This window comes from Ictidomys tridecemlineatus, chromosome 9 (assembly GCF_052094955.1).
Source record: "Ictidomys tridecemlineatus isolate mIctTri1 chromosome 9, mIctTri1.hap1, whole genome shotgun sequence".
NCBI lineage: Eukaryota > Metazoa > Chordata > Mammalia > Rodentia > Sciuridae > Ictidomys > Ictidomys tridecemlineatus.
Genome location: NC_135485.1, coordinates 55361122 through 55388698, shown reverse-complemented (window position 1 = coordinate 55388698; position 27577 = coordinate 55361122). Strand labels below are relative to the sequence as shown.

General features: G+C 36.3%; 1 protein-coding gene across 2 annotated transcripts in view; it reads right to left on the bottom strand.

Annotated features, from left to right (window-relative positions):
- Positions 1-27463, bottom strand: part of LOC101955219 (alpha-fetoprotein) — a 46271-nt gene extending 18808 nt beyond the window's left edge. Inside the window, exons 1-13 of one of the 2 annotated variants that reach the window (XM_078021406.1) lie at positions 24425-27463; positions 23292-23474; positions 22990-23041; positions 22702-22843; positions 20812-21023; positions 18241-18373; positions 15122-15219; positions 14038-14167; positions 9712-9926; positions 7959-8091; positions 5805-5902; positions 2860-2998; positions 1064-1290 (exon numbers count right to left, since the gene is read on the bottom strand). In XM_078021406.1, coding sequence (XP_077877532.1) covers positions 1064-1290; positions 2860-2998; positions 5805-5902; positions 7959-8091; positions 9712-9926; positions 14038-14167; positions 15122-15219; positions 18241-18373; positions 20812-21023; positions 22702-22843; positions 22990-23041; positions 23292-23313 — 1601 coding nt within the window. In that variant the 5' untranslated portion in view covers positions 23314-23474; positions 24425-27463. The remainder of the gene's footprint in view (positions 1-1063; positions 1291-2859; positions 2999-5804; positions 5903-7958; positions 8092-9711; positions 9927-14037; positions 14168-15121; positions 15220-18240; positions 18374-20811; positions 21024-22701; positions 22844-22989; positions 23042-23291; positions 23475-24424) is intronic. The other variant, XM_078021405.1, reaches the window with a different exon arrangement.
- Positions 27464-27577: the final 114 nt, after the last annotated feature.

Here is a 27577-nt window from a genome sequence, read left to right as displayed (position 1 = left end):
TTCCCATCACTGAATATATTTATAGATGAAATAAACAGTGTTTTAGAAGGATTTCCTAAACTTGGGGTTGGGAAACTAATATCTAAAATTCCTCCCATTTTCATAATAATTTAACTGACTTTATATCTTTATAGAAAAGATTTTTGGCATTTAAATGTTTATTTCCTGTACTGAGAATGCCTAGTGATATTTTGTATTCTTATAATAAGTCACTAAAGAGCATTATCTGATACAAGGCACTCCATTAAATAAGGAAAAGGAGGGAAATCAAGGATTCAGGGAGTTGTATTCATAGGCGTTACATTGTCTCCCAGTTGGCAACTTCAACAAATTGCCCCAAAACTGTTCTTCAAAACAGACTCAGGCAATCCTAATAATAGCATTGAAAGTGGTAGTAAATAAAGACATACTGTTGAGGTAATATCCATCATTCCAATGGAACAGTTCAAGTACTTCCCATAATATAGGTCCTCAAAATTGAAGGTCCTATGGCCCAAATAATTCTTTTTCTTTTTCTTTTCTTTTTTTTCTTTTTGGCAGGAGGCAGTGCAAGGAATTGAACCCAGAGTCTCCCATGTGTTAGGCAAGTGTTCTACCACTGAGTCACATCCTCAACCCAAAAGATTCTTAATAAGAACAAGCCAAGCAGTTTACTTTATTACAGGACTTCTCTGGCTTCCATTTTTGATAGAGAAGATTACTTTCCAAAAGGAGAAAGGAAATAAATTATTTCCAAACTTACCTGACAGAAACCTCTTTGCATGCAACACCTTATGAGATGAATGCTCCAAGTTCACATTTTAGGAAAAACACATTAATGTACGTCTCTGTTGATATTTCTGATCAGTTTGCTTCTATCTCATTAACTAATCAAGTAAGGGTAACAGGCATGGTAGGCATAATTGTTAAATTGCTGAATATTCTTAATTTCACTTGACTTCTAATACAACATTTTGCTGCTCTGTTCATTATGCAATAGTTAGATCTGTACTCAGTTTAAATATTTTTGTATCAGCTCTCTTGTTGCTAGCAAAAAAAAAAAAAAGTAAGCAAGCATCCTTACTTTTCCTTTTCAATTTGGAGTTCCTTCTCCTGAGCTTTGCACAAGTCCCCTTTAAGGATGATGACTTGGTCACAAGGTAAAGATGGAGAAACATAAGTTCCGTCTACTTGCAGATCATCAAAACATGGCTTCCTGAAGGCATATGAGTTGTCACAGCAGTGACCCACACCAGCATTGATAGGCTCAACTTCATGTCTTCCGCACAGAGCTCCAAGAATTAGCTTTGCCTTTTCAAGAGGAAATTAAAATAAGAGTGATAAAGTTTATGGTTATTGCTTTTTTTTTTGCCCATAGAACATAAGATTACATTTAAGTATTTTCAAATTCTAGTTTCTGCTAATTCCACCTGGATTTCACTGTGTGGGAAAACAGAAGATTGCCAGGTGCAGCCTTATTCCTAGCCTTATTCTTCCTCCTCCTGTCATCTTCAAATTGAGTTCCGCTGGACCCCATTTTCAGGTTCCTTCCCAATCGAGTGGACAGACCAGTTTTAATTAGAGCAGGAATTTCTTATGCTCCACCAAATTAGAATCAAGCCTCAAGTCAACACTATTGCTAACTTGACTCAGATGCAAGATTGGTAACTGAAGTTCTTAAGAAGCTCAAATCCAATTTCTTTCTTTTTTTAATAATTGGACATATGTAACCAACCACAGAACTTGGCACACAGTAGATGCTCTATGAATATTTGCTGACTGAATAATGAAAGAACTCCTGGAATCCTATGTTGATTGTCGACATTTTCTTGACAGTTTTAGACCTGTCACCTTGCCTTACTCCCAATGTGGTCCTCAGACACCCATACTTACCCGAATGCCTATAGGCCCCACAGAGTATGCTGACTACCCAAATTCTCTGTCCTGTACATATGTGAGGATGAAATAATTAAAATCAATAAATTTAATGTATGAGTTTATCCATTTTAGAAGTAACCAAAGATATTGCTCCAAAACTAGATTTTAGGAATAAACAAGTCTAATCAGAAGAGTTCCCCAATGTAGGCATGACTCAATTAAAAAAATTTTTTTTTATAAAGGAAGGCAGGGCTAAGTAATAATTTTTCAATTTACAATTGTGGCAAGTATACTTCATCAAAATAACGACCACTTGTAGAGAATGGGATCCACCATGGACACAGAGCAGAGAAAGTTATTACCAAACAAGAATTCAGGAGTGTTAAGAAAATACTGCTAGAGACCCAGATGCTAAATCTCAGAGACTTGAGTATCTGGTCCGTGGAGGAATTGTATCTATTGTGAGGAAGAAATAATTTGTCATGATTCCTATAGCCTGAAGGAAATATCTCTCAAGACCATCTATTTTCCCTCTGATTCTAGGATATGATTACTCATATCATAATTCAGCCTTTTCATACAGGAAAAAGGGTAGCCTAGTTATACCAATTATTTCTACTGTTAAAAAGACACTGTTCATTGTAATTGAATACATATGGATTCCCATAAATTTAATACTTGTATGATTAGAATGAGTTAGTCTAAGAAACTATTTTTGAAATTTCTGACAAAATCACTTTAGTGCTTAAATATCCAAGCAATAGACCTTGAGATATGATCCAGGAAAAACTTTGTGAATCTAACATGCCTGAAGTTAGGGAGGTTACCCTGTTGATAGCTGAAGACAATTAGCATTAGCTTACCTTCAAAATGTCCCCTGAGAACAAAATTATGAGGCTCCATTGACAGTTTGTGGATGTCCACAAAAGTGAGATGGATTGGTGGGGATTACAAATGAGAACTCTCAAGAACAGGCAGACATGATGTCACCGATGTACTTACCGAGTCCTCAATACAGACAAACTGTTGCTCATCACTTTGTGGGCAGCATCTGGAGGCTGCAGCTGCCATCTTCTTTGTGAACATAACCAATTCTTGAGCAGATAGTTGTGGAGCTTTCTTGGTGTAAAGGACCATGAGCCTAAAAAAATCAATTTGCTCTTACTAGCAATGGTTACACACCCAAACATCAATTCTACAGAGTTTTCCCCAATAGCTGACATGATCTCTGATTGAGAAGGAACAAGATATTAAATTGAGTTTAATTGTATCCCTTTTGTCCTTCCATTGGACCAGCGCCATATTGAATATACCTGGAGATCTGTTCCTGCCTCATGCACTGCTCCACTCAAAAAACACCTTTTTTTTTTTCTCCTTATCAGGGACACTGTGACAGCTAACTTAGATGGCTGTGAAATCAGACCTAGAGTAAACAGCTTCTGAAACAAATATATGCAGAAACTATAAAGCCTTTAATGATCCTCTGCCATGTGTAGGAATAGAGAGTACAGTAACCATAGCAAGCAGCCCCTGTGGTCCAGGGACTCACACCCTAGTGAGGGAGATGGACAAGTATATTCAATCTGTGGAAAGTACATAGTACTGTAGGTTCTGTCAAGATGAACAAGAAATTAAAAATAAGAGGATAAAATCCTATTGAAAACAAAGTAAGAATTATCCTCCTTCCTTTTTCTTAGTGTCTTTATTTTAGAACACTTTATTTTGTATTTTCACCTCTCTTTGAAACTCATGCAATTTTTTTTTTCAAACTAGAAACAGCTTTTTCCAGCTTTATGACCCAGAAACATCTTTCTCAAGGACCCAGGAACCATCCTTTTGAAATGCAAACATGAGAGATAGCAACCCTATCTCCCAGTTCTTGTGAGAAGGTAGGAGCTTTACTCCAAGTTGCAAAAGTACTCCCTCTTTTAAAGATATAAGAAGTTAAAAAGTTTATTTTTGTTGCTGTTGTTTTGTTGTCATTTTTGGTTTTGTTTTATCTCTGGATGAAGTCACATAGTTAACACAAATGGTCATCCCAATTAGCAAATAAAGTTAGGATGAACTATGTGTGACAAATGGTACTGTCAAGTCCTCTCACTTGAAGACTAGTTATTGTTTTTATGAAAACATGTATGCAATGGGTTGTGTCTGCCTGGCTGTATTCGTGGAGTGAAATTTCCTTCTGTCTTTACAATCTCTCCATGGATGGCCTGTGATGCACATCACATTTTGATTTTATATTTATTCAATTTTAAAAACCCACTAGTTCATTTTTCCACTACCACTGAAGAGAGGTTTTCTGGGTTGGGAGATTTTGTTTTTAATTATATTTCCCAACAGTGCACAAAAGATGGCATCTAATCCCATCTCAGGGAACTCAGACAGGTGGCCTAAGGAAATGACTTCTGAGCTGAGATCTGACGAGGACTCTGAGGGAGTCCGGTGAAGAGGAATGGAAGTCATGAAGTCACTGACTATGGTTTGGTTTGGTTTTATTTGATTGGGGGTTTGGGGACAAAGTGCAAGACAGAGAGATGTGGGAGAGGAAAAAAAATCTGGTTATAAAATCAGATTTACATTGGTTTTAAGACATAAAGAATGGATTGGGGGTGGGCAAGAGGTAAAGTGAGGGAATAAAGAATTCCAAATTCTGACATTCCAGGTGAAAGAAAACCAGGGCCTGAATTAAGAGAGTGTTGGATGGAATCAAAAGAGATGGAGAGAGATTTTAAAGAGACTCTAAAGAACTAGGTGCTGAAGACAACAAAGAATTAGAATCAGTTACTGCATTTGTAATGAATGGAGTTGGAGAAGAGTGTGGTTTATATAACATCCAATGAAACCAACAATCTAATCATGTAGTGATCAGAGGGGAGCCCTAGACCACCAGTATCAGCATCCCTAAGCATCTGATAGCAATGCAAATACTCAGGCCCACTCCAGACTTACAGAATCAGAAACTCTGGATGCGGGGTCTATATTTTAACACATCTCTCTGCATTTTGATTTATTCCAAAACTTGAAAATCACAATCTAATCCTTCATTAGCAACTGAACACAATGTAAAAAGAAAAGTAATAAGCCAAGAAATTCTTTCTAGATGAGTCAGAAAACTATTTTTTTGTGATCCATTATTCTGGACATTTAATTTAAGCTCAGTATTATGAGACACTATATCAAACTGAAGTTTTCTTCAATACTCTACTTCTTAATAGACTATTACAGTAAGGTCTCAAAGATTCCTAAAAATTAGCTTTTGTTTTGTGACAACTTAATCTTTGCGATACAGTGGGATTTCCCAGGCTTTCTGTACACATATTCTCTTTGGCAAATAACTGATAATTTTTATCTCTTGGTAGTGATGAAAATACTAAATGTGCTTGATGAGCCTGATTTAAAACTGACAAAGGGACCCTGGATTAGATTTCTGTTGCAGCCTTGACTCAAAAATCACTTGACTCAAACTAAACATTCAAATGTAAGGAAGAGACCTCTGTGAGATTTCAAGGGGACAGTAGGGCCTCCTTTGTTCCCTAACCTCTGGACATTGACTGGCATCTGAGGAGCTGTCCTGGAAAGCCAATGTGGAAATACCCAAAGTTCCATAGACATCTATCTTAACAAAGCAACGGGCAAGTTAATTCTGAAGGGTTTTTTTCCTATGTAATTTTTATTCATGCAAATTAATCATATATAATTGTGGGTTTCATTGTGGGACATTTAAACATGCATATAACATACTTTGATCAATTTCATTCTTCAGTACATGCCCTTGCCTTCCCTTTCTTCCTCCCCATAACCCCCTTCTTCTCTCCTAATGCATTTCCTTCTATTTTTCTTCAACCTGGGAGATTGAAGCAATTCTCAGTGTCAAGAATGAACAGAAGAGAGCCCTAGACCACCAGTCACTAACAAACACAAATCTGAATATCTTAGAGGCATACCTGTCATGGAAGTTACTATCTCCCAATTTTTCATGTAAATCACAGTAATTTTTCACATGATCACGGCTTTCTCGTACCACTCTTTGGAACAGCACTTCCTGAAAAACAGAAATAAGTAGTGTTTACATATGGTTGCAAACATTTATCTGCAGCTGAGATTGCAAACACATTTCTAATAGTATAATATAAATGTTTCCCTAAACCCAGATCTTCATTAGTGAGTTCACAAATCTTAAAGCTCACATTTTACTGAAAGAAAAATCACCATATATTTTGTGGCAAAAAAGTGGGACAGCAAGATTGATATCTGGATTCCCATGATATAAACTCATTTGTGGGCTTAACTGCTGTGTTCTACAAACATAAGGCAAATCATTCACCAGGCCAAAGAGAGGAATGCAGAGAAGTTGATAGATTTATGTTTGGTCTGTGCATGTGTGTCTACTGGTTATTTTAATAATATAGCCTTTTTTATATAAGCAGCACAGATATAGATATATACGTACAGAAATATACATATGTGTTAAGAAGTCATGGTTTAATAAAAAAGTCATGTTCAGGCTGTGAACATTACATAAATACACATCAAAGTGAACTAGATGTAATTTTCAGAGGTAATGGCAAATTCAAAGAATTCTTGAACCATGAAAATAATATTCTAATGAGAAGATACTAATGATCCTGCAGGCTGAATTCTTTGGTAGAAAAAATGATCACCTTACTAGTCAGATCTAATCCACCTTATCCTAAAAAGCAGTTCTTATTCAGTGAAATTTCCACCCAATTTTGCAAGGAGTTGACCTAGATTTTATTCTTAGCACTGTCTCTACTACCTGTGTGATACCAAGCAAATCACTTGAATCTTCTGAAATCAGTACTCTTGTTATGGTTTAGGTATTAATTGTCCCCCCAAAGCTCCTGTGTGAGACAATGCAAGAAAGTTTAGAGGTGAAACAATTGGATTATGAGAGCTTTAACCTAATCAATACATTAATCCCCTAATAGATATTAACTGAGTAGTAACTATAGGCAGGTAGGGAGTGATTAGAGGAGGGGGTTCACTGGGGGTTGTGCCCTTGAAGTTTACATTTTGTCCATGGTGAGGGAAGCTCTCTTTCTCTGCTTTCTTGTGGAACCATGTCCTGAACAGTTTTGTTACACCACATCCTTCTGATATGATGTGCTGCCTCACCTCAGGTCCAGAGCAACCATGTCAACCATCTATGGGTTTAGATCTTTGAAGCCATGGTCCCCCCAATAAACTTTTCCTCTTCTAATTGTTTTTGTCAGGTCTTTTAGTTACACACACACACACACACACACACACACACACACACACACATACACACACACAGACTAAAACAATTCTTCTACTCTTCTCTATAAAGTGTGCTTGGTAATTCAGGCATTACTTATCATGCCAGGCTATGGTGAAGATCAAATAGGACACTCGTTGTAAAGCTGTTTGTAAATTCTAAACATCCAGGCTCCTTCAAGTTGCTATAGTCATAGTAATCATTGTGAAAAACTAACAGAGATGCAATGAGATGGGTGTTTCCATACAGGAGACTAAATCATCTTCCCTATCCTTCTGAGAACAGTGAAGTCTCAGGTGTGATTGCTTGAGGCCAGGCAGGACAAGATGGCCCTTTGTACACACAACCCTAGACCTCTATTAATGTGTAAGACATTGAGCAGAATTTTTAAAAAGCCAGAACTACCCTATCTTAACTCAAAGATAACTGATAGGCTGATGAGAAGATTTTTAGGCCGCCAGCTTTTACATTTCAAATGCACAAGAGCTTCTACCTGTGAATAGTAAGGTTTCTGGCTTGGAAAGGTAATATCTTCTAGGGCTCCGAAAAAGGTAAACTACCCATACTCAAATGGAATGCACTCTCAAGCTACCTGCTACTGTGCTGAGCATACATCTATAGTCACTTAAGATTGCTGAGGTTTCTGGAAACACAGTCTGTAAGGCAATGACTCACCCAGAGTCACTAAGGTAAGATGTTAGTGCTTGCAATTAGCTAGAACATTTATAATCATCTTACAAAAATATGGCACTACTTACAGCACTGGAATTTTTCCTGTTTGTAATCACTGATGAGAAACACATTTAAAAAAAAAAGAAAAGGAAAAGAAGAAATTTACCGCATGACTATAGCATTCCAAAGGTTTTTCTAATTTACAACATTTTTCCAATAAATTTTTATATTTTGCTTCTACTCTTAAAATCACTGGAACTGCCAACTCTGGATATCTTCTTGAATATTCATAAAGAAACCTGTATCATGTAAAATATATTGGAAGTTAAACAAAAAAATTTAGAAGCCATGAATTTACTTAAAACAAACAATAATTACAGTCATGAAGTCTAACTAACTCTAAGGCATGTAGAAACCTTGGGAAAAGGGAAGAGAAGTTTTATTTTGAAATCAGAAAACCAAATCAATAAATAATATGACTTTTCCAAAGTCACACAGTAATGAATGGCAGATTCAGAACTTGAACCTAAAACATACTTGTTCACTGGTAGTTTCTGGTTCTGAGTCTCTACTTACTTTCACTGGAAATTAATTTCAAGTGTTTGGGTAGAATAACAATCATTTTCCCCTGTAATCTTTGAGGCTCTTTTTTTTTTTGTTTTTGAGATAGAGTGCTCTCTAGGTATTGAATCACTGTGTTCACCTATTTTCCAAAGAAGCCTTTAAGTGTGAACAGTTTACTTATAATCTACACATTCATCTCATTCACAAAAACAAAATTGGGTTCTAGAATATTTTTAAAGGAATTACAAAATGATGAAGGGGCCTTTGAAGTTATTTTGTCTAACCACCTCAAACCCTGGGGATATCCAGTGATTTTTACCTACCATCCACAGCGTATGCATGTCAAAGCTGGAATTAGAACTCAAGTCTCTTTAACTCATAAACCTTGTTCTTTTTTACACTAGGACCTATGCCTGTTGACTGTAATTTTTTAATGGGTACATTCAGATAGTGGCATCTAATTTTATTAGCCAGTATAAAATACAATTTTGGACATTCAGTTAAGGTCATTTTACAATGGACTTTGAGGAAAACTCCAATTTTCCATTGCTTCCCAAAGTGACTTTGAAAATATTTCAACTACATAACAATATCATCTTGATACTATGTATTGAAATCAGTTTGCCTTTTGCACAAAATAACATGTACTTCTGAATGGACACCGAAAATGTTAATAACCCTATTCTCTAATCTTTAAATACTACACCATGGATTTGATAATGGACATTAACTAGAAGAGTTGGCCATGTACATAAAATAATCCGAAGCTTTTGCTCATCTATAGTCCCTAAGAGTAAAGCTTGCAAACACTGGGTGTTTTTGTTTTTGAAATTCCTATATTAGTAGTCGACCTTCAAAAAATCAAGAGATTTTTAGTTTCTTCCAATGCAGTAGACTCAACATCCCAAACCCATACTCCCACATAACTGTCTGACTGGACCTGAATAGCCGCTGCCAACTTTGGAATCCACAAGCATTTCCTTTTTGCCCAAAGTGCTCTCACTTGGCTACTCAGTTCCATCACCAACTGGGCCCCATCATGATTCAAATTTGCAACCTTCTCTACAGAATCCATATATATATATTCCATCCTTTAGATTTTACAAAAAGCTATACTGGGCTGGGGATGTGGCTCAAGCAGTAGCGCGCTCGCCTGGCATGTGTGCGGCCCGGGTTCTATCCTCAGCACTACATACAAAGATGTTGTGTCCGCTGAAAAACTAAAAAATAAATATTAAAAAAAAATTCTCTCTCTCTCTCTCTCTCTCTCTCTCTCTCTCTCTCTCTCTCTCTCTCTGTCTCTTTAAAAAAAAAGATATTCAGTTTTTTTTTTTAAAAAAAAAAAGCTATATTACTCTTGTAGAAAGTCATCTTGGTTGTCAGTGAATCGTTCGCATACAAATCCGTCTTCTGTAAACCTGCTGAGTGGCAGGGATGAAAGGTCAGGTTTGTCCTCATTTCCTGCGTTGATAATGCATTCCCCTCGGAATGGTGCTGGAAGTTCACAGCACTGAGTGATCTTGCTGGATAGGGCAGCCTGTGCAGAGCAGATGTAGTTCATAAGCTGGCTCTATAAAACAGAGACAGGAGGGGGACTTTTTTGATGGCTTCATTCTGAACTTATTTTTTATATTAGTAGAAAACCAGGGGGAAAAAATGGTACCTTAGAGAGCTTTATCTGTAGGCCAAAAAGTCATTTATAGTTACTCATTTTAGAAAGACATACTCACCTACTTGAACTTACTCAATTTTCACAGCTCTTTTTAACATCTAGCAAAGAACATATGAGACAGACCTTATTATTGTTTCTATGTTTAGCCCCAGAAAAACACAAATGAAAAATTTGACTGTCTTTCTATTGTGATTCTTTTTGAGGGATTCCAATTTAGGGAGCATTTTGTCCCTGAGTCACATCACAATTTTTCCTTTATTGTATACAATCTATATTACTATCACACTTACATGTTTACTTATATATGCATCCAAATAATTGGGTGTGTATATAAATAAACTAGTCTCTGCATCTAAGGAATTTGCGATCTGGCTGGAGAGTCAAATAATTAAATAACAATCCTAATACATTATAATGTTAGATGTTGTAAGAGAAGTACACACATTTTTCTTTGGAAGCAAAAAGAGAGATTGGGAGTTCAGACTGGAGGGATGTCACAATGAAGATCTTCAATGATTTGAGTCTTGAAAGACAAATAGAAATTAATTTGAAGCAAGTGAAGAGGAAAAGAATTCTGGAATTATTTATCTTTATATATAAAGAATCTTAAAAGTATAAAAGCATGACATATTTGGGAAATGGAATAAAGGGAGGGTGTTTGGAAGTTATTGAGAAAATTTTGTCAAGGAATGATGATGGGTGAATCAAATCAGTGATCAGACAGTAGAATGTGAAATATTTTAATAATAAGAATTAAAGGGGAGTGAGAAAAAATAACCTAGGCTATAATATGGGATAAGGTTGATGATAGTATAATTTACTGAAACTGATATTCAGGGGAACTATCAGGTTTGAGGAGTGTGGTTACAAAAGGGAAGCCAAGGGTTGAATAATGAGAGCATCTGTTCAGGGAGCCCAAGCTGCCTATTAAGCTCCATCAAGATGACAACCTCCCAAAACCATGGACACCTTGTGGCAGAGCCTATAGGGGAAAGCCAGTGAGGAGCCTGACTTGGATTGGCGAAGACCTGGGCAAGAAGCTGGAAGAATATGTCATCCTTGGTCAATTTCTGGTGATAAAGAAAGATGAAGATCTCTTCCAGGAATGGCTGAAGGACACATGGCGCGCCTACGTAAGCAGTCCCAGAACTGCTTTGGGTGCCTTCTTGTGATGTTCTCTGGGGGGCCCTCCATCCCCAGACCCATTATCAAGTCTCTAGAATTTGCAGCTGAGTGAGGGCTCCTTGTCCTCCACAAAGGAAAAGATTGCTGTTGTCTTTGGGAGTTCTCTCCCCTCACCATTTCAATCTTTTTGGAATTTTTGCTCTGGGATGCAACTCCCTTTCTTTCCCTGCCAGTTCCATGGAAACCATTAACCAGCCTTTCTGATTAGATTCCTGGCCTCTTCCCTCATCCCCACCTTCACCTCTGGTTGGTTTGATGCCCTTTGTCACCTTTTGGGCATAGCAGTCACTGTCCTTGTCAAGTTTTTTAGATCAATAAAGTCGATGGACTTCAAAAAAAAAAGGGGGGGGGAGCCAAAGAGGGCCAGGGTTACATGTGAGGCACTGGGTTTGATCCTCAGCACCACACTAAAAAATACAAATAAATTTTAAAAAGGTAGTGTATCTATCTACAACTAAAAAAATGTTTTAAAAAAGGAAGCCAAAGAATTTGCTATGGATATATAGAGTTTAAGATGATGTAAGGCATCTATGAGGCATCTAGGAGGAGATTTCCTCTAACAAGTTGGGGGTATAAACTAATGACTCAGGAAAAAAGAATAGAATGAAGGTACAAATCTGAGAGTAGTAATTTTAGTTGAAACTAAATTACAAGTCAAGTATACTTCAGGGAAAGTGTGTCTCAATTAAGCAAGCACCATGCTCTCAGTGGCTCAACAAACAAGGTCATCTCTCTCCAAAAGTCCCAGCAGGGAGGAAAGTTATATGTCCTCTAACAGTAGTTCTGGGAAGTTGGCTGACAGAGGCTTTGCCATAACCAACCTGTGCCTTCCAATGTAGCCTTCAGCATTAAAATCTACCAGGTATTGAGGGGTATTGTAGAATATAGCCAGGAGGTTTCTATGGGTCAGACCTAGAAAAGGCATAGACCACCTCTGAACAAAACTAGTTTTGAGACAGGCAGGAAATACAGTTCATGGCCCAGCAACCACCCTGGACTGGGGAAAAGGAAACTGAATCCTTTGCCGGACAACAATATCTGTAGCAGAACTTATAGGGTAAGAAAAAGAAAGGTCAGCTGATATTGTGGCACATGCCTGTGATCCCAGTGATCCAGGAGGGTGAGATAGAAGTATCACAAGTTCAAGACTAATCTCAGCAACTTAGCAAGACCCTGTCACAAAATAAAAAATAAAAGGGCTAGAAATGTGACTCAGTGGTTAAGCACCCTGTGGGTTCAATCTCCAGTACACAAAAAATTAAATAAAATAAAGCCACTAACACATCTGTCTAGAATATCAATTTTTAAAGAGTAGTAAAAAAAAGAGGAAAATTTTGATGAATGCAACTGTAAGAATATAGACATTCTAAGATGAAAAACTTTTCCCACCATCTTTTGTGGAAGAATAAATTGTTGTATTGAATTACAGATAAAATCTTAAAGACAGAGCTATCTTGACTTTGCTACTTCCTGGCTCTGCAACTTTATCAAGTTGCTTCATCTCTTTGTATCTCAATTTTCTAATCTATAAAATGGGTATAAAAATAATACTTGATGTGGCTATGGGAATTAAATGAATTGATATTTCTTAAGATCAAGGAACAAAGCCTAGTACAAACTAAATGCTATAAAATGGTTTATCAAATTTAAAAAAAAAGTGATTACTACATAATCTTAGAAAGTTGTTCCTATAGTGCTATGAAGTCAGGGAATGAGAGAACCTAACTGAATTGTGTTGACTGGCTGATATAAAAAATGTTAAACTATATTAATTTATGTCACTTAATATTAATGTTCATTATAGACATACTGCTTTGTAACATAATGCTGTGAAATAACATGGTAGGATGCAATGATCTCTACAAGAAAATAGTGAAAACCTTCTTATACAATGTTTATAGTAGCACAATTTTCAATAGCCAAGCTACAGAACCAAACCACGTGCCCTTCAATAAGTGAATGAATAAATCAAATGGAGTATTACACAATGGAGTATTAATCAGTCATAAAACATTTGCCAGTAAATGGATGGATCTGGAGACTGTCAAGCCAAGTCAGTCTCCAAAGACCAAAGATCAAATGTTTTCACTGATATGTGGAAGCTAACCCACACTAAGTGGAGGGGGTGTTGGAGAATCGAAGGTCAGTGTGTAGACAAAGGGGATTGAAGAGAAGTGGGGGGAGGATGGGAATAGGAAAGACAGTGGAATGAATCTGACATGACTTTCCTATGTACATACATGAATACACCACAGTGAATCTCACCATCAAGTGCATCCACAAGAAATTAATTTAAAAAAAAACTGTAGGCAAGTGGCATAAAGATCAATATAGAGAAGGGATGAGGGTGTAGGGAAAGGAAGGGGAAGGAGAGGTAATGGGGTTTGAACTAGAACATGACATATTCCATGCTTTTATTATTAAAATGGATTCTATTATCATGTATAACTAAAAAGAACCTAATAATAATAATAATAATAATAATAATAATAATAATAATAAAGAAATGGGGCTGAGGGTGTACTTCAGTGGTAGAGCCCTTGACTAGCATGTGTGAGGGGCCCTGGATTTCAACCCCAGCAGCAGCACAGAAATAAACAAACAAGCATATAAGTAAATTAAAATAAAAGAAGTAAGAAAGTAAAGAAAGGACAGAAGAAAAATTACTACCTGAGCTAGGAACAGAGAGGAGGAAGACAGCATTCTACTGATAATATTGAGAAATCATCCTTATTTTTCTAGATCATTTATTATTACTGTACCATTATTTAAGAATTCTAAGCTGTTTAAAGAATAAAGTGAGTTTCAGGAAAAAGATTCTTACCCTACCAAGAGCACACGCAACTGTGTTTCCTTCACAGCAGGTCTCATGCAGATTTTTAACATCAGTGGTCAGTTTGGCAATTTCAGAAAAATTAGATTTAGGTTGTTTTTTAGTGAGCAGAACCAATTCCCTGAAAAGAAAAATAACACATTTTAAACAGTATTTTGAACTTTATCATTTCTAAAATTAGTTCTAGTTCATCAAGTAACCAAAAGAAGAGAAATGTATTTGCAAATGTGAAGAGAGAACATCACAAATGCATTCTACTCCTTCAGTGATAGCAGCCAGAGATCAAGTCACAGAAACAAGCAATTAAACATCATGTAAAATATGGCAATTTTCATCATTTTAGAGATCTCTTAAAGAACTTGAGTTGCTTAGCGAGGCAATGAAATGCAAGGCTAGGTAGGCTTGGAAATGTCTGACTTCCCACTTAAACTTTGTCAACATCAAAGCAGAGATTATGAGGCTGGGCCCTTACTTCAGTGGACAAGGGAATAACTTCCCTGAAATCTCTCTGGTCTTTCCGTGGAAGGATAACTGAGCTCCCAGGAAGTTCACTGTTGTCCTAAATTAAGGAAGAAGGCAATGTAAGAAAGATGCCTGTCTTCATGGGTTAACTTGGACAGAAAAGCCATATGTTCCAGAAAGGAGGCAGCTGAGCAGCATCAAATTCTCTATCTCCACCCTCAAAAGCACTCCATGATTTTTCTATTTTACATGGTGTTGGAGCCAAAATCTTTCCTATCTTCCAAAAGAAAAGAATACCTTTTGTCCTCTAACCTTTAGCGGGCTGAAATTTTTAGTAAATGCCTGTATCTGAATGTTAAAATCTTTGGTTCACTGAAGAAGAAATGAAGGGATTGAAGCAAATGGGAAAACTTGAAGCAGGAGACGGTGGGGACAGTTGGGTATTATGCAATTTCATCCACAGCCTTGTGTGCTCTATTTGAACAGGCAAGTAACACATCTAGAGAAAGATGCCAGGTTTCTATTGACAGACACTGCTAAGTGAGAGGGTAAATGATTTTTCAAGTTTAGTCAAAAGAGCAACAAAGTCCACAAATCCACACAGATAACTTACACAGCTTTTGCTACTTTGTGGTTGAATTTAACCCCAATTTCACATAAATGATGATGTCTCAAAGATATTTCTCTAATGTATTTTCTGATGGGTTCTAGCTGTAAATAGAGAAACAGTATATCAAAGAAATATGATAGTAACAGAAAACATTAATCTCAGCATTAGTAAAAAACCAAGGAAAGAAAAATAAATATTATATATCTTCTCAAAATTAGAAAGTCTTCCACTGAATACTTAAGAGAGGCCAAAATGTAAAAGCATTAACATGGATTTTCTTGTGAAATAGAATCTTGCTTTCCTAGAGGTCACTTTTCCCAGAACCTCAAACATTTGGAATATAAATGAAAACAAGAAAGTGAACAAATAAAAACTTGGAGAGTCACCAGAATAAATTTCAATAATGTCTTACAGTTGTATTTTGCTTTTATCAAAGTTATTAACCTTGCCATCCTGGACAAGTCTCATGCTGCTTAACTAAAATGTGCCTTGTTTGCAATATCTATTAATTAACTTCTCCTCCACATGTTCTTCTTTTGTTTTGATTTGTTTTTGCAGTACTGGAGATTGAACACAGAGGCTTTTATCCCTACTCAGCTACATCCCAGCCCCTTTTTAAAATTTTGAGACAGGGTTTTTAGTTGCCCAGATTGGCCTTGAACTTGCAATCCTCTTGCCTGAACGTCCCATGAAGCTTGGATTATAGCCGTTGCCACTATGCCCAGCCAAATGTTGATATTCTTTTACTCAGATTTCTACTTTTGAAGCTATCACAAATTTCCATGAATAAATAAAAACATAATTATGCAAAACTAAATGCATACATGCTTTGTTATGATAGCAAAATTTTGAGACAATAAAATAACACAACTTCAGAGTGACAGTTAAATAAGTTAAATAAGGCACATTATTTTTGAGAAATTTATATTTCTAATAAAAACAGGCATGTTTAAGCTCTGATAAAAATTGTATGTTCAGTGTGATTGCAACCACATTTAAAATAAAATCTGTGAGGAAATCGGTGAACAGAAGACATTATTATTATTAAAAGAAAATATTCCCCAATTGTCATCTCTATGTGGTAGAAATAGAATATTTAAAATTTTCCAAAAAGTTCTATGTTTTCATTTAAAGCATTATATTGACCATATATTATTTTTTCCTATGAGTAACTGTGCCTTACAGTGATATTTTCAAAAACAAGACAAATAATGTATATAAAGGCAATATTCAAACCACAAAACTATCATGATAATAATAGCTTGACTTGAATATTATCAAATACAAGTTAATTTTATTTTATAGCCAATTATGGATTGTTATTATTTATTATAATTTATTATTTATTCCATACACTCATTCAAAATCAAGTATAAGTAAGATCATCCACTTTTACATAACAGAGTTTTAACTCATAGATCCCATTCTCTGATCATAGACATAAGTTTTACACAATTGATTGTGTAACTTTCCCTAAGGAAGCAACAAGAGTTACTAGGAACAGAAGTCCTAGCAGTTGCCACACTATAAATATCACCAAGTGAGGAAGAGGGGGAAAGATTTCTTAGCTAACTTACAGCACCTGCTTGTGTTTAACAACACGGGGAAATTTAGGACAAATCTCCCCTGGAAAAAATCTAATTATAAAATACTTTATAATTAAAACATAAATACATGCAAGTTATGTACAAAATTCACCTCCATGGGGGGGCATCCTTCAGAAATGCTGGGTATTGAGATATGTCTCTGCATGATAACTGGCTTTGGGTTTTTAATTAATATGAAACCAAAAGAAGTAAAAATGGCTATCTTGCTTAGGAATTTGAAATAGACTTCTGACCTAACTGGAGTTTACCAAGAGAAGAATGAGGAGGGAAATAGGAAATATATATATAAATAGATTTAAGGAAAACAGCTACAATCATTGAGTACTTAGCCTATGCAAGAAACATCATTTAATTTAATTTCTGATAGACAAGGAAAAAGCTGAGTAAGAGAAATAAAATTGTCCTATTCTAAAATATGAGGTTTAGAGGAAATGAGATAATTTCTCAATGAGAAGTTCAAAGAAGACAGCAAGGAAAAAGTGGCACTGCATTTAGTCTTGAGGAATTCATCAAAGTGATTGCTAAACTAATATTCATTTTAAGCATGACTTTTGGAAAATTGACCTAGTATCCCTTCAGTAAAATAAAGATGATCACTTTATGTTAATATTTAGAACCTTTAGTGAAAATGCAAAAAAAAAATACCTTTTCAATGGAACTACTTACTGATTCACATCTATACAATGAAGGAGGAAAGGCCACATAACAAAGTTGTTTGTAGGATGTATTTTCCATAGGTGGCTAAAACAACATCTCATACCCCATGTTCTTACAAAGAGATCTCAATAATCCTCCCATCAAGAGGTAAGGTAGGTATATGGTCCCCTCCAAATGGGTGAGGTTTCATAGTGTTTCAACCAGTAGAGCATGGCAAAAATGACTTCTGACACTAGATACAAAGGATCAAGCAACTTGGTCTTTATCCATTACACAATGCATTGAAGCCTTAAGCTACAAGTCAGCATCCAACTGCCCTCAGGCTGTTATGCTAAGGGGAAGCCCAAACTTACCTAGGGCAGAGATACTGCATGGAGATACATTTGATATTTTATAAGGAAAAAAAAGATGGCAAACCAATGCCCAGTGCTTCAGCTTGCAGAGTCCCAGATGTCATGTAAATAAAGCCACATGAATTATCATGAGCCAAAAACCTCCAGATGAGCTATTTCCTGAATTCCTTATTCCCCAAAATTATAAGAGATAATTAACTTATAGTTATTGAGTTATTAAGTTTGGAGGTGTTTTATTATGCAGGAATAGTGGCTGGAATATTAAATATTTATTATTTATTAGGAAGTAATATTTATGTTATAGTATGCTTCTCAAATCTTAATGATTGGATGAATTACCTGCGTATCTTGTTAAAATGAAATCTGTTTAGTAGGTCTAGAGAACAGCTTCCAATTTTGCATTTCTAGCAAGCTGCCAGGGGATGAGTATGCTGCTCATCCAGAGTCACACTTGCCATAGCAGTTGACAAGTGTCTAAACAGCAGTTGGCCCGTGTCTATTATACCTTTATCTGCAGGCATTCGGTCTTATTTTCCTCTTGACAACATGACTGAATAGCTGTTTTGTAGCAAGCAGACATGGTCAGGATAGTGGGTCCATATAAGTATGGATGCCTTCTAGAAATTTCATAACTGTACCTGTAATTTGACAAACACAAAATTGTGTAACTTGGAATTCAAGAATTAATGGTGATACTATTTCTTAAAAACAGAATTCATTTCGTTTTATTGACCTGAAACTTCTAGAAATGCATAGTGATTCAGATGAAATAGCACACTTTGCTTAAATGCTTCACATCTTCACTATGGACAGATCACTGTGAGGTTGGTCTGACATTCCTTGAATGCCCATGAAGTGCCCAAGGCCTGTGGGAAAAGAAAACTCAGTAATATAACCTCCCACTTTTTTATAGAGTGGAATGTAGAAAGTTCAAGAGTCTAAACTGAATTTAAACAGTGCTGCATAAGAATTAAATTTACAAGAATTGACAGGTACACAGAAGTCTCTTATGATCTTTCAGAAGTCCTTTCTAGACCATGAGAGTTAACACCATTGACCTTCAAGGTGTGTCATTCAATGCATTCATTTGTTTCTAAATTCCCAATAATTATTTCCTCTTACTAGTCTTCAAGGCTTATTCAAGACCTACCTGGACACACATGCAAATATACTCAACAAAAGGCAAATTACAGATAGAAAGTGGTTTGATGCTCACACAAATATATTTTCTCTTCCTGTGTGCACAGGAAGACTACCTTTCCAGTCTCTCTTCCACTTAAATTGAGAACATGAAACTGAGTTCTGGCTGATAAAATATGAATAGGTATTCTATCTACCCCTTCTCAGCTTGACCATTCATTGCCTTGTGAAATTCCTAACTATCTTTCTTTTGGAAAGATAGTTACTGTGGAGGAGAATGGTCAGGATTTGAGGTGAGCTGGAATGAGCTGAGCTATCAGGTGTCAAAGTAGCCAAGTATGACTAGAAGCCAAAATTGAAGTAACAGTTACACCTTTAATCATTTACCAGCATCATAAAAAACAAGGGCTAAATTGAAGAAGGTGCCAATTTCCCTCTGTCCCATTTTTTCCCATGTCCCAGGGAAAAGGAGCTGGTGGATCAGCATAGATCAGCATAGATGTGGGGTCTGCTCAACCCTGAGGGAGTCCCCAAAAAAGGCATCCTGGAGCAAGAGAAAGAGCAAGAGGGAAAAGGCTAGAATGGAAAGGTCAGAGTGGAGAAATGTCTTCAATTTTCTCCTTTCATTCCTTAATGGATTTTAGCAGAGGTACACTGGCAATGCCTCTGCAGAAGGTCCTCTAGAAAGAGGTCTTGAAACAGGCAGCTGAACTAGGGATGCTGTGGGTGGGAGCCTAGCAGCCACATGGCAGTTGAGGCTTGCGTCCTTGACTGCAACACCCTTTAGGCTCTGCTGTGCACTGGCTGTGTACCCAGTCCGGTGCCAGGAGGGACTCTTTGAGATGGCCAGTTGTTGGGCATGAAACTGTGGTCAATGATAGCCTATGTTAACACTTTAATAAATGAGTAGTTAAGCTCATGTTTGGATTCCCAGCTGGTCTCTCCTAACATGAGGCATGCTGGAACTTGCCTGACTCCTTTATCCCCGAGTCCTTCCTCCCTAATGTCTGATACAATTTAATTCCTTCTTGAAGTTTCAGAAAGATCCGGAAGCATTTCTACCTCATATGGGTGAAGTAAAGGAGTTTAAGCCATTCATCATCCAGTTTCCCTGTCTCCTATTCATGCCTGGTCTGGATTGCATGTCTAAAACCTAAAATCAAATCACTGCTTGGTTTCTACAGTCTATCATCTGCCTTATTCTTCATGTCTGAGCCTGTCTTGACTAATATAGCCAGAACTGCATTCTTTGAGAGTCAAAGTCTCATATTTCCCAGTCCTTTTCTGACTGTAAACCCCAATTGCTTGCTAGTACCCTCTTCAGACTCATCATATGAATGCTGTGCCAAGTAGGACTCCAAATTATGAGCTCAGCAACACATTTGCTGGAGTGCTATCCACTCCACATGGAAATTACAGAGCCAGGATTTTTAAGTTGAAAACTCATTTCTATCTAACCTACAACTGCTGCTTATTTCTAGGCACTCAATGACAGACTTTTTCTTCTTGCTTGTCAGATAACCTCTCTGCTCCTTATCATTGACCCTCCCTAATGCTGGTCCCTATTACTTGGTCTCTGTCTCTAACTGTTTATTATGTTTTGCCTACTTGGATGCCTATTTGACTGTACCTTCCAATATCATTTGCTGTTGATCTGCCTAATCTAGCTCTCAAGAAGATGAGTCTTATAGGTCCTATTCATTTTTTGTTTATTTCACACAGAGATTTTTTTTTTGTCCTGTTGTTCAATAGAATAGTAACTGTCATTATGAGGGAGAAAAAAAATATATATATATATATAGTGTCTCAAATTTTTAATTTAATTCCATGTAATCAAACATTGTATCCTCAGAGGAATTTAAATTTAAAAAATAATCTGTTTTCAATGTTGGAAAATACTCTCCTTCAAAGACAATGTCAAATAAAGATGGCTTACCTCTCCTTCATGGTCACTTGATTTTCTTTGTCCATTTCACAGATCATCTCAGGCTTTAGACTTTGGAATCCATCCTTGTGATCTCCATAATCTTTTTTATAGAATAAGAAGCACTTGAGCCTTGCTGTGCTATTTGTATTACAACAGTTAGCAAACAGGTGTTTGGCAAGCATTCCTTGGTTGTCACAAATATGCTCTAGGAACCTGGTCATCTATAGGAAGAATGATGACTTAGAGGGGAGAGTCTATGTAATTGACACTCCTGACTGCAGGAAAGTTAAGAAATTATTATAAAGAAGAAGAAACTAAGTACATAACATTAAACTAATCCCTAGGTGCAGCTCTTTTGAGCAGAAGCCTTTTAGGTTAGAGGACTTTAACCTAAATTTAAGTCTAAATTCCCAAATTTGGACTTTAACCAAGTAGAATTTTTCATTCTCCCTTTTCCAAAGCAATTGTTTCATTTTCAAACAGTTGAGTTACTAAAATAAATAAACGTAAGCCAGAATGTTTAGGCAAGTTATATTTATTTTTTAAAACTCATCTATATTTATCATCCTTTAAAGTAGAATGTGACTTTGGTACTACATTTCCATTCATAAGCCTTACTCTTGAGTTTTTCAAATGGCTTTATAACAGCCTTAGGAAGGTTTATAGTTTTGTTTCTCTGAGTACTTTGGAAGACAAGCCCTGTGGAGAGTTCCTCCCATCCAGTTACTTCAGTTTCACATACGTCTAAGGCACTGGTATGTGCAGAATTTGTAACTCTAAGGGAAGGGAAGTTTAAAAAGTGGATCCTAACAAAATGAAATTCAAAGGTCAAGGTAAATGTAAAGAGAATGATTTGCCAAGAAATAGGTTTCATTACTTCCAAATAGCTTTCATTACTTCTTTAGTTTTGTTTCCATGAGAACTTATATTGGGAAATGAACTTTGAAGCAATGTGTATTTGTTTTCAAATATCCACATGGAAATACAATAATTTTGGTTAGCTTTCAAATACTTTTAAGTGGCAATAAATGTGTGGGATTCAGTAAACCTTAAGTGACATTTGTTTTCAGATGTGAGGGATAAGAGCAGAAACATTTCATCCTTTGAAATGGAAATAAGTAGGAATCACAATAAAACAGTGACACTATAAAATGAGACATTGATAGAAGAACTTCATTTCAAATGTGTTTCAAATGAGACTGATGACTTTTCTGTCTATTCAGAATCCAGTAAAAAGATATAGGTAGGTTTTAGCCTTAAGAAGATGAAGTTTAAAAAAAATGTAGATAAAGAAGAAAAATGGTTTACATTTGAAATCATTTAGCATGAGAATAATGGATCAAAATGTGTGTTGTAAAAAGAAAAAAAAGTGTCTTGTAAGACAATGTTGGTGTTTATCAAGAATCTCTTGAGGAAATCCTGATTTTGAGGGAATTTGCTATCACAAGAGAGATATAGTTTATAAAGAAATAATAATAATTCTCACAACTCTTTACTAACTGGGAAAGCAGTCTATAATATTATTCACTTCTTTCTTCTTTTTTATGTCCTCTCAGAGACTTTTTATAATTAATACTCCAATTTCCCAGAATTCTTTAAATGAGGATGTCAGATAATAGTGCTTAGAGACTCAGTCAGAGCAACCAATAAGTTAGCACATTGTGCTCAAGGTATAAATCCTTCTCTTAAGGGTTTGGTTCTCAGAATCTGGTGTCCCAGGATGAACTGATAAAATGTAGGTTTATAAACCTACAGAGATTATGTCTGAGCTATGACTCTACATATTCTTGCTTTACAATCCCCTACCTAATTATAGCAACCCTCTCTTCATAGCAACACCTCTTGTTTACAATATAGTTTTAAAAAGAGAAAAAAAGAAGCAGTCTATGATTCACCTACCAACTGATGAGCACATTCTGTGGCTGACACATGTGATTTAAAATTCTTGCACTTTTCCACAAGATCTAGTAACTGTTGAGCCACAGTTTGTATTTCTTCATAAGTTGCTTTCTGAAGAAACTGAGCAATCATAATGCTGGTACTGAAACATATTGATGATTGTTAAAGATAGAATCAAACCCTTTTTCTCTGTTTTTTTTTTTTTTATTATATCACTGTTGCTTCACCCCCACCCCAAAACTGTGTTTTTTAAATTTCAAACAAAAGAATATTAATGATAAAACTCACAGGTCTTTTAAATTCTCTTCCACATAATTTTGGGTACTAAGATGCTGCATGGCTGAAAAATAAAATTTCATTTGCTGATGAGCTGGGTGCTTGCAACTCCCACATTCATTTATTGAAGTCCTAACCCTCAGAGAGATGGTATTAAAGGTGGGGACTTCTAATAGGTCATTAAGGGGAATGTCTTTTAAGCAAGGCCCAAAGGAGCTCATTCTTTCTTGCTACCATGTGGGAACATAGCAAGAAGGCATTATTTCTGAATCATACAGTGAATTTACACAAGATACAAATATAAGAGTACTTACCAGATCCAGAATCTGACAACATCTTGATATTGGATTTCCCAGACTCCAGTACTGTAAAAAATGAATTTCTGATGTTTATAATCTTCTCAATTCATGGTATTTTATTATAGCATCCCAGATGGACTCAGACATTTGGAAAAGAGGAAAATTTCCAGATTTAAATCTCCCTTTAAATTCTTCAATCTGTGTGTACATAATAATAAATTTTTGGATCTATTCTTAATTGCCATAATGAATAAGATGAATGACCAGAATATGTTTTCACTTATCTTTAAACTGTTTTCTATGAATGATTTATTTATATTCAAACATATTGTGTAGCTGAACTCTATCATTGGTCTACAAATAAGCTGCATATAGTTGTGTTGACACTTCTGAGTTAATTAAATTTGATGATTTGGTTATTAAACTCTTTAATTAGATGTTATTAACACACCCACAGTTAAATATTAGCATGGGAAACAAAATTGTAAACATTAACACCTTGCCAGGCTTAATTTGATAGAGAAGATGTCTTACATCTCGGATTTGCCCACCACCCTACCATAAACAGTGTCTTCCTTCTTATACTAAGAGCTTCTAAAGGACTTGGCAGCTATTTACTAAATAAACATACCATTATTAGTTGCCATATTAAGATGAGAAAGGCTTAGGAGAGAGCTATCCTAAGTTCAACTTCTATTTGTAGAAAATATCTTAAGCTCTGTGAGTTGATTTCTCTAGCTGTAAATGTACATATCATATCAGGTGGTCAAGATTAAATAAAAGTGTGAAGTACCAAACATGGGGTTGGCACATAACAGATACTGAATAATGAAGCTTATAATGTTATTGCTGTTACCATTCATATTATTTCTCTGCCTAAACTCCTTTATCCAATTTCCAATATTGGTTTGCTTCTCTGACCTAAAGTGAAAGTAAGGCTAAAGTGAGATGTTCCTGTATGTTTTGCCTTGGTGCATTTCCTTTTTCTGACTTCATCCCACACGCTAATGTTCAGCAATTTTCAGTGATTCTACTGACAGCATGACTGCTGAGACAGTAAGTCTTTCCACGTGTATTTTCATAGTCATTATGCCTACTTGTCTTAGCCTTACACATGTGATGTGTAAGTTATCAGTAGGATTTCCTACCTGCATGTAGTAAACTTGTCTGAAGAATTTGACATTTAATGTAGCTGAAGAAAACAAGAAAACATATGGGTTTAAGAGTCTTCATTATTTCAGATGAATCTTTATGGAAGATGTTCTGTCATTTGAAAGAAATGAAGAATTTATTTATATTCTTTTTGAGGATTGACTGTTAACAATTAACTTTTCTGGCTAATATTTTTTTCTAAGTCCACTTTGACCCTAAAGAGAATTGAGGAAATCCATGACAATGAAGAAATATTATTGATGGATTGCATTCTTTAGTGCTACTGGATATTAAAACAAGTCATGTCAATATTGTTTGTTCCAAGATTACAAAATGCAGGCCTTGTAATAAAATAATAAACACCTTTGGTAAATACTAGTCTGCGACATCTTATTTCCTAGAAATTCTTATTGACACGTACAAAGTTCTGAAGTGTCAAGGGAGACAGTAAACATGTGCTACCCTAGCTTAAGTAAATGGTCAGGGCCCAGGTGTCAATGCTGGGCATATTTACAAGACCCTGGAAAAAGAGGAGTTTCAAGTCCCGCATGCATTGGGAGCAAATCCAAGGAATTGGGATCTAATTTATTAAATGCTTACTATGGATGAGAGATACATTTTCCTGAAAACAACCCCCAAATCTGTTATTTAGATTTGGAACATATTAGCTTTTGGTTGAGGATACAGGTGGCCCTATGTGGCAGAAAGCCAAGGTTGGCAAAGAGAAGACTATGTTTGATCAGTTTCCAGCATCCTTTCTGGGATCTTCTAAATAGTCCTAATGCTCAGTGTCTCTTCTGTCACTCGTCCTTAGAGCTGCTCCCTTGACTTCCTACTATAAACCTCCAGGAACTATCAGATGGAACTTTTAAACTAAGTTCCATCCTTTGGGTGAATACTGTCAGACTGTTACCTACCGAGGTCGTGACTAACTGATCAGTAAACTCTTCTCCTCCGAGCCAAGCTCAACCTTAGAATTATAAGAGCACAGTGCTATGGGCAGCCACTATTGATGGACTGGAGTTGACACTGAAGGGACAAAAAGCATCATAAGCTAATTTTTCCTTGAAAAAATAATAAGTGACCCAAATTCTCCATGGTGATCCTCATCTCAGAAACATTTGCAATCACTAGAATGAGATTTTTGATCCAAAAATGTGTTAAGCCTAATGATAGTAATTTATCGTGGAATTTCAGACCTTAGGAAAGTGAATTCATGTGGATTATTTAAGTGAATAAGCTGGTTTGTGGAACATCACTCAACAGATTCCACAGAATTTGCTCATTAACAAAGGAAGCTCTCCAGGCTGGCCTTTAAAATAAAAAATGGAAGGTATACAAATACAAGATTTAGTGATGATTTGTAACAAATATTATTTGCAAATCAAATATAATTCTTACTCAAGTCATTGAAGCACATTCAACAGGATCTTAGAAGGACTAGGACAAGATCCCTGCATCTCACCAGAACCTTAAGGGGTAACAGCTCAGGTGAAGATAGTTTTGACATTCACTATTGTGCCATTTGTCTTATCACATTTACAAGCTTTTCTATTGAACTCTTCCTGTGTCCAGGTATGTTCTAGTCATTGATATGGATTCTGGGCAAGTAATGCAGAACGAGTTTGACTTGCCCTCACTCCAAATCTGCTCTTCTCCAGGCAAAATGTGTCTTTTGAATAAGCTGTTTCTTTCCCTCCTTTCCTCATATCACACTGGTTACCTGAATTTATTAGTGAGTTCCTTGATATGGAAGTAGAGATAGAAGTGTATGGCAGGTTCCTCTATGATAATACAGTTAGGTGGCAGAAGTTTCTTGGATCTAAGATTTTATATCTGCTTCTCTTATTAGAATCCAATAAAGCAGAATCCAACATTAAGTATTAAATTGAATCATCTAACTGTACTCTGCTGTTTCATTTCTGTTTATTAAACCTATTATCTATTGTTTCTACTTTCTTCCTTATTCTCCCCAGTTAATGAGTGTTTAGAGAAAAGATCAAAGGACAAAATAGTTTCATGAGTTTTTCACCAATCACCCGCTGACCAATGTAATAAGTTAAATAGGAATTTAATTACTTTATGAAAAGCCTTTGCGATGTGGTGGTTATTATCCCACTCTGCGCAAGGAAATGGAGGTCAGAGAGTGTAAGGAACTTCTCTGGGCCCTGAAGCAAGTCTGCAGCACTAGGAACTTGAAGATTCTATCCTGCATCCTCATCTCAATTCCCATGCAGTGTGTCCCACTGCAGGAGTCCTTTCTCATTTCTCTGACATCATAGGTGACCACCTTCTCCTCCACTCAGCAAAACAAAGGGACTGTGTCCATCTGATTCACATTTGTATCCACAGTGTCTGCCATACAATGAGATTCCAATAAATATTAGTTGAAATGGATAAGAATATGTTCTAAATAGTATACCAAAAGAAATTTGTGAATGTCCTCATGTGATCTATTAAATGGTCATGTTCTTTAACTTTAGACACTGAACCATAAAAACCTTAAATTTAGAGAACAGTCAGGAAAACAGGCCATGAACTCCTAATCATCCTTCATTTCTTGATTTCTCCTCTCCACTGACAGTACTGTCAAGCACTTACAGCTCCAACCCATAATGATTTCAGTGTGGAATACACGAGAAAAGCACTACTATTGCTGGTGAATTGAATGCCCCTGTCCCTCTCTAAATAACACATTTTTAAGGCATGCCACTTGGCCATACTGAGGAGGTGTGGACAGCAGTTACCAATATTAGAGGAAACAGACCCAAATCTTGGTTCTGCCAATTACTAGTCATATCACATTGAGCAGATTATTTTATCTCCCCAAATCTCAGGTTTCCTGTGTGTAAAATAAAACCTACTAATACAGTGGTTGTGACCAATGACATCATCATGTGAAGTACCTGTAACAATCTTTGATAATTGAAAAGATTGAATAAAGGTTGGCTGTGAGTAGAAGCAGCAGCTGCATCAGTAAAGGTGCAAGCCCTCAAGGGCCATTTCCTTCCAGCCCTGGCAAGGAGGAAGCCGTGAGCACTCTGCCCACCCAGAGCCTCTAGAGAGTTCTGACTTCCAGGGAATAGGGCAGGTGAGGCCAGTGTTCAAACAGTGTTGATAGAATAAATGAATCATGATTGCTTGATTTG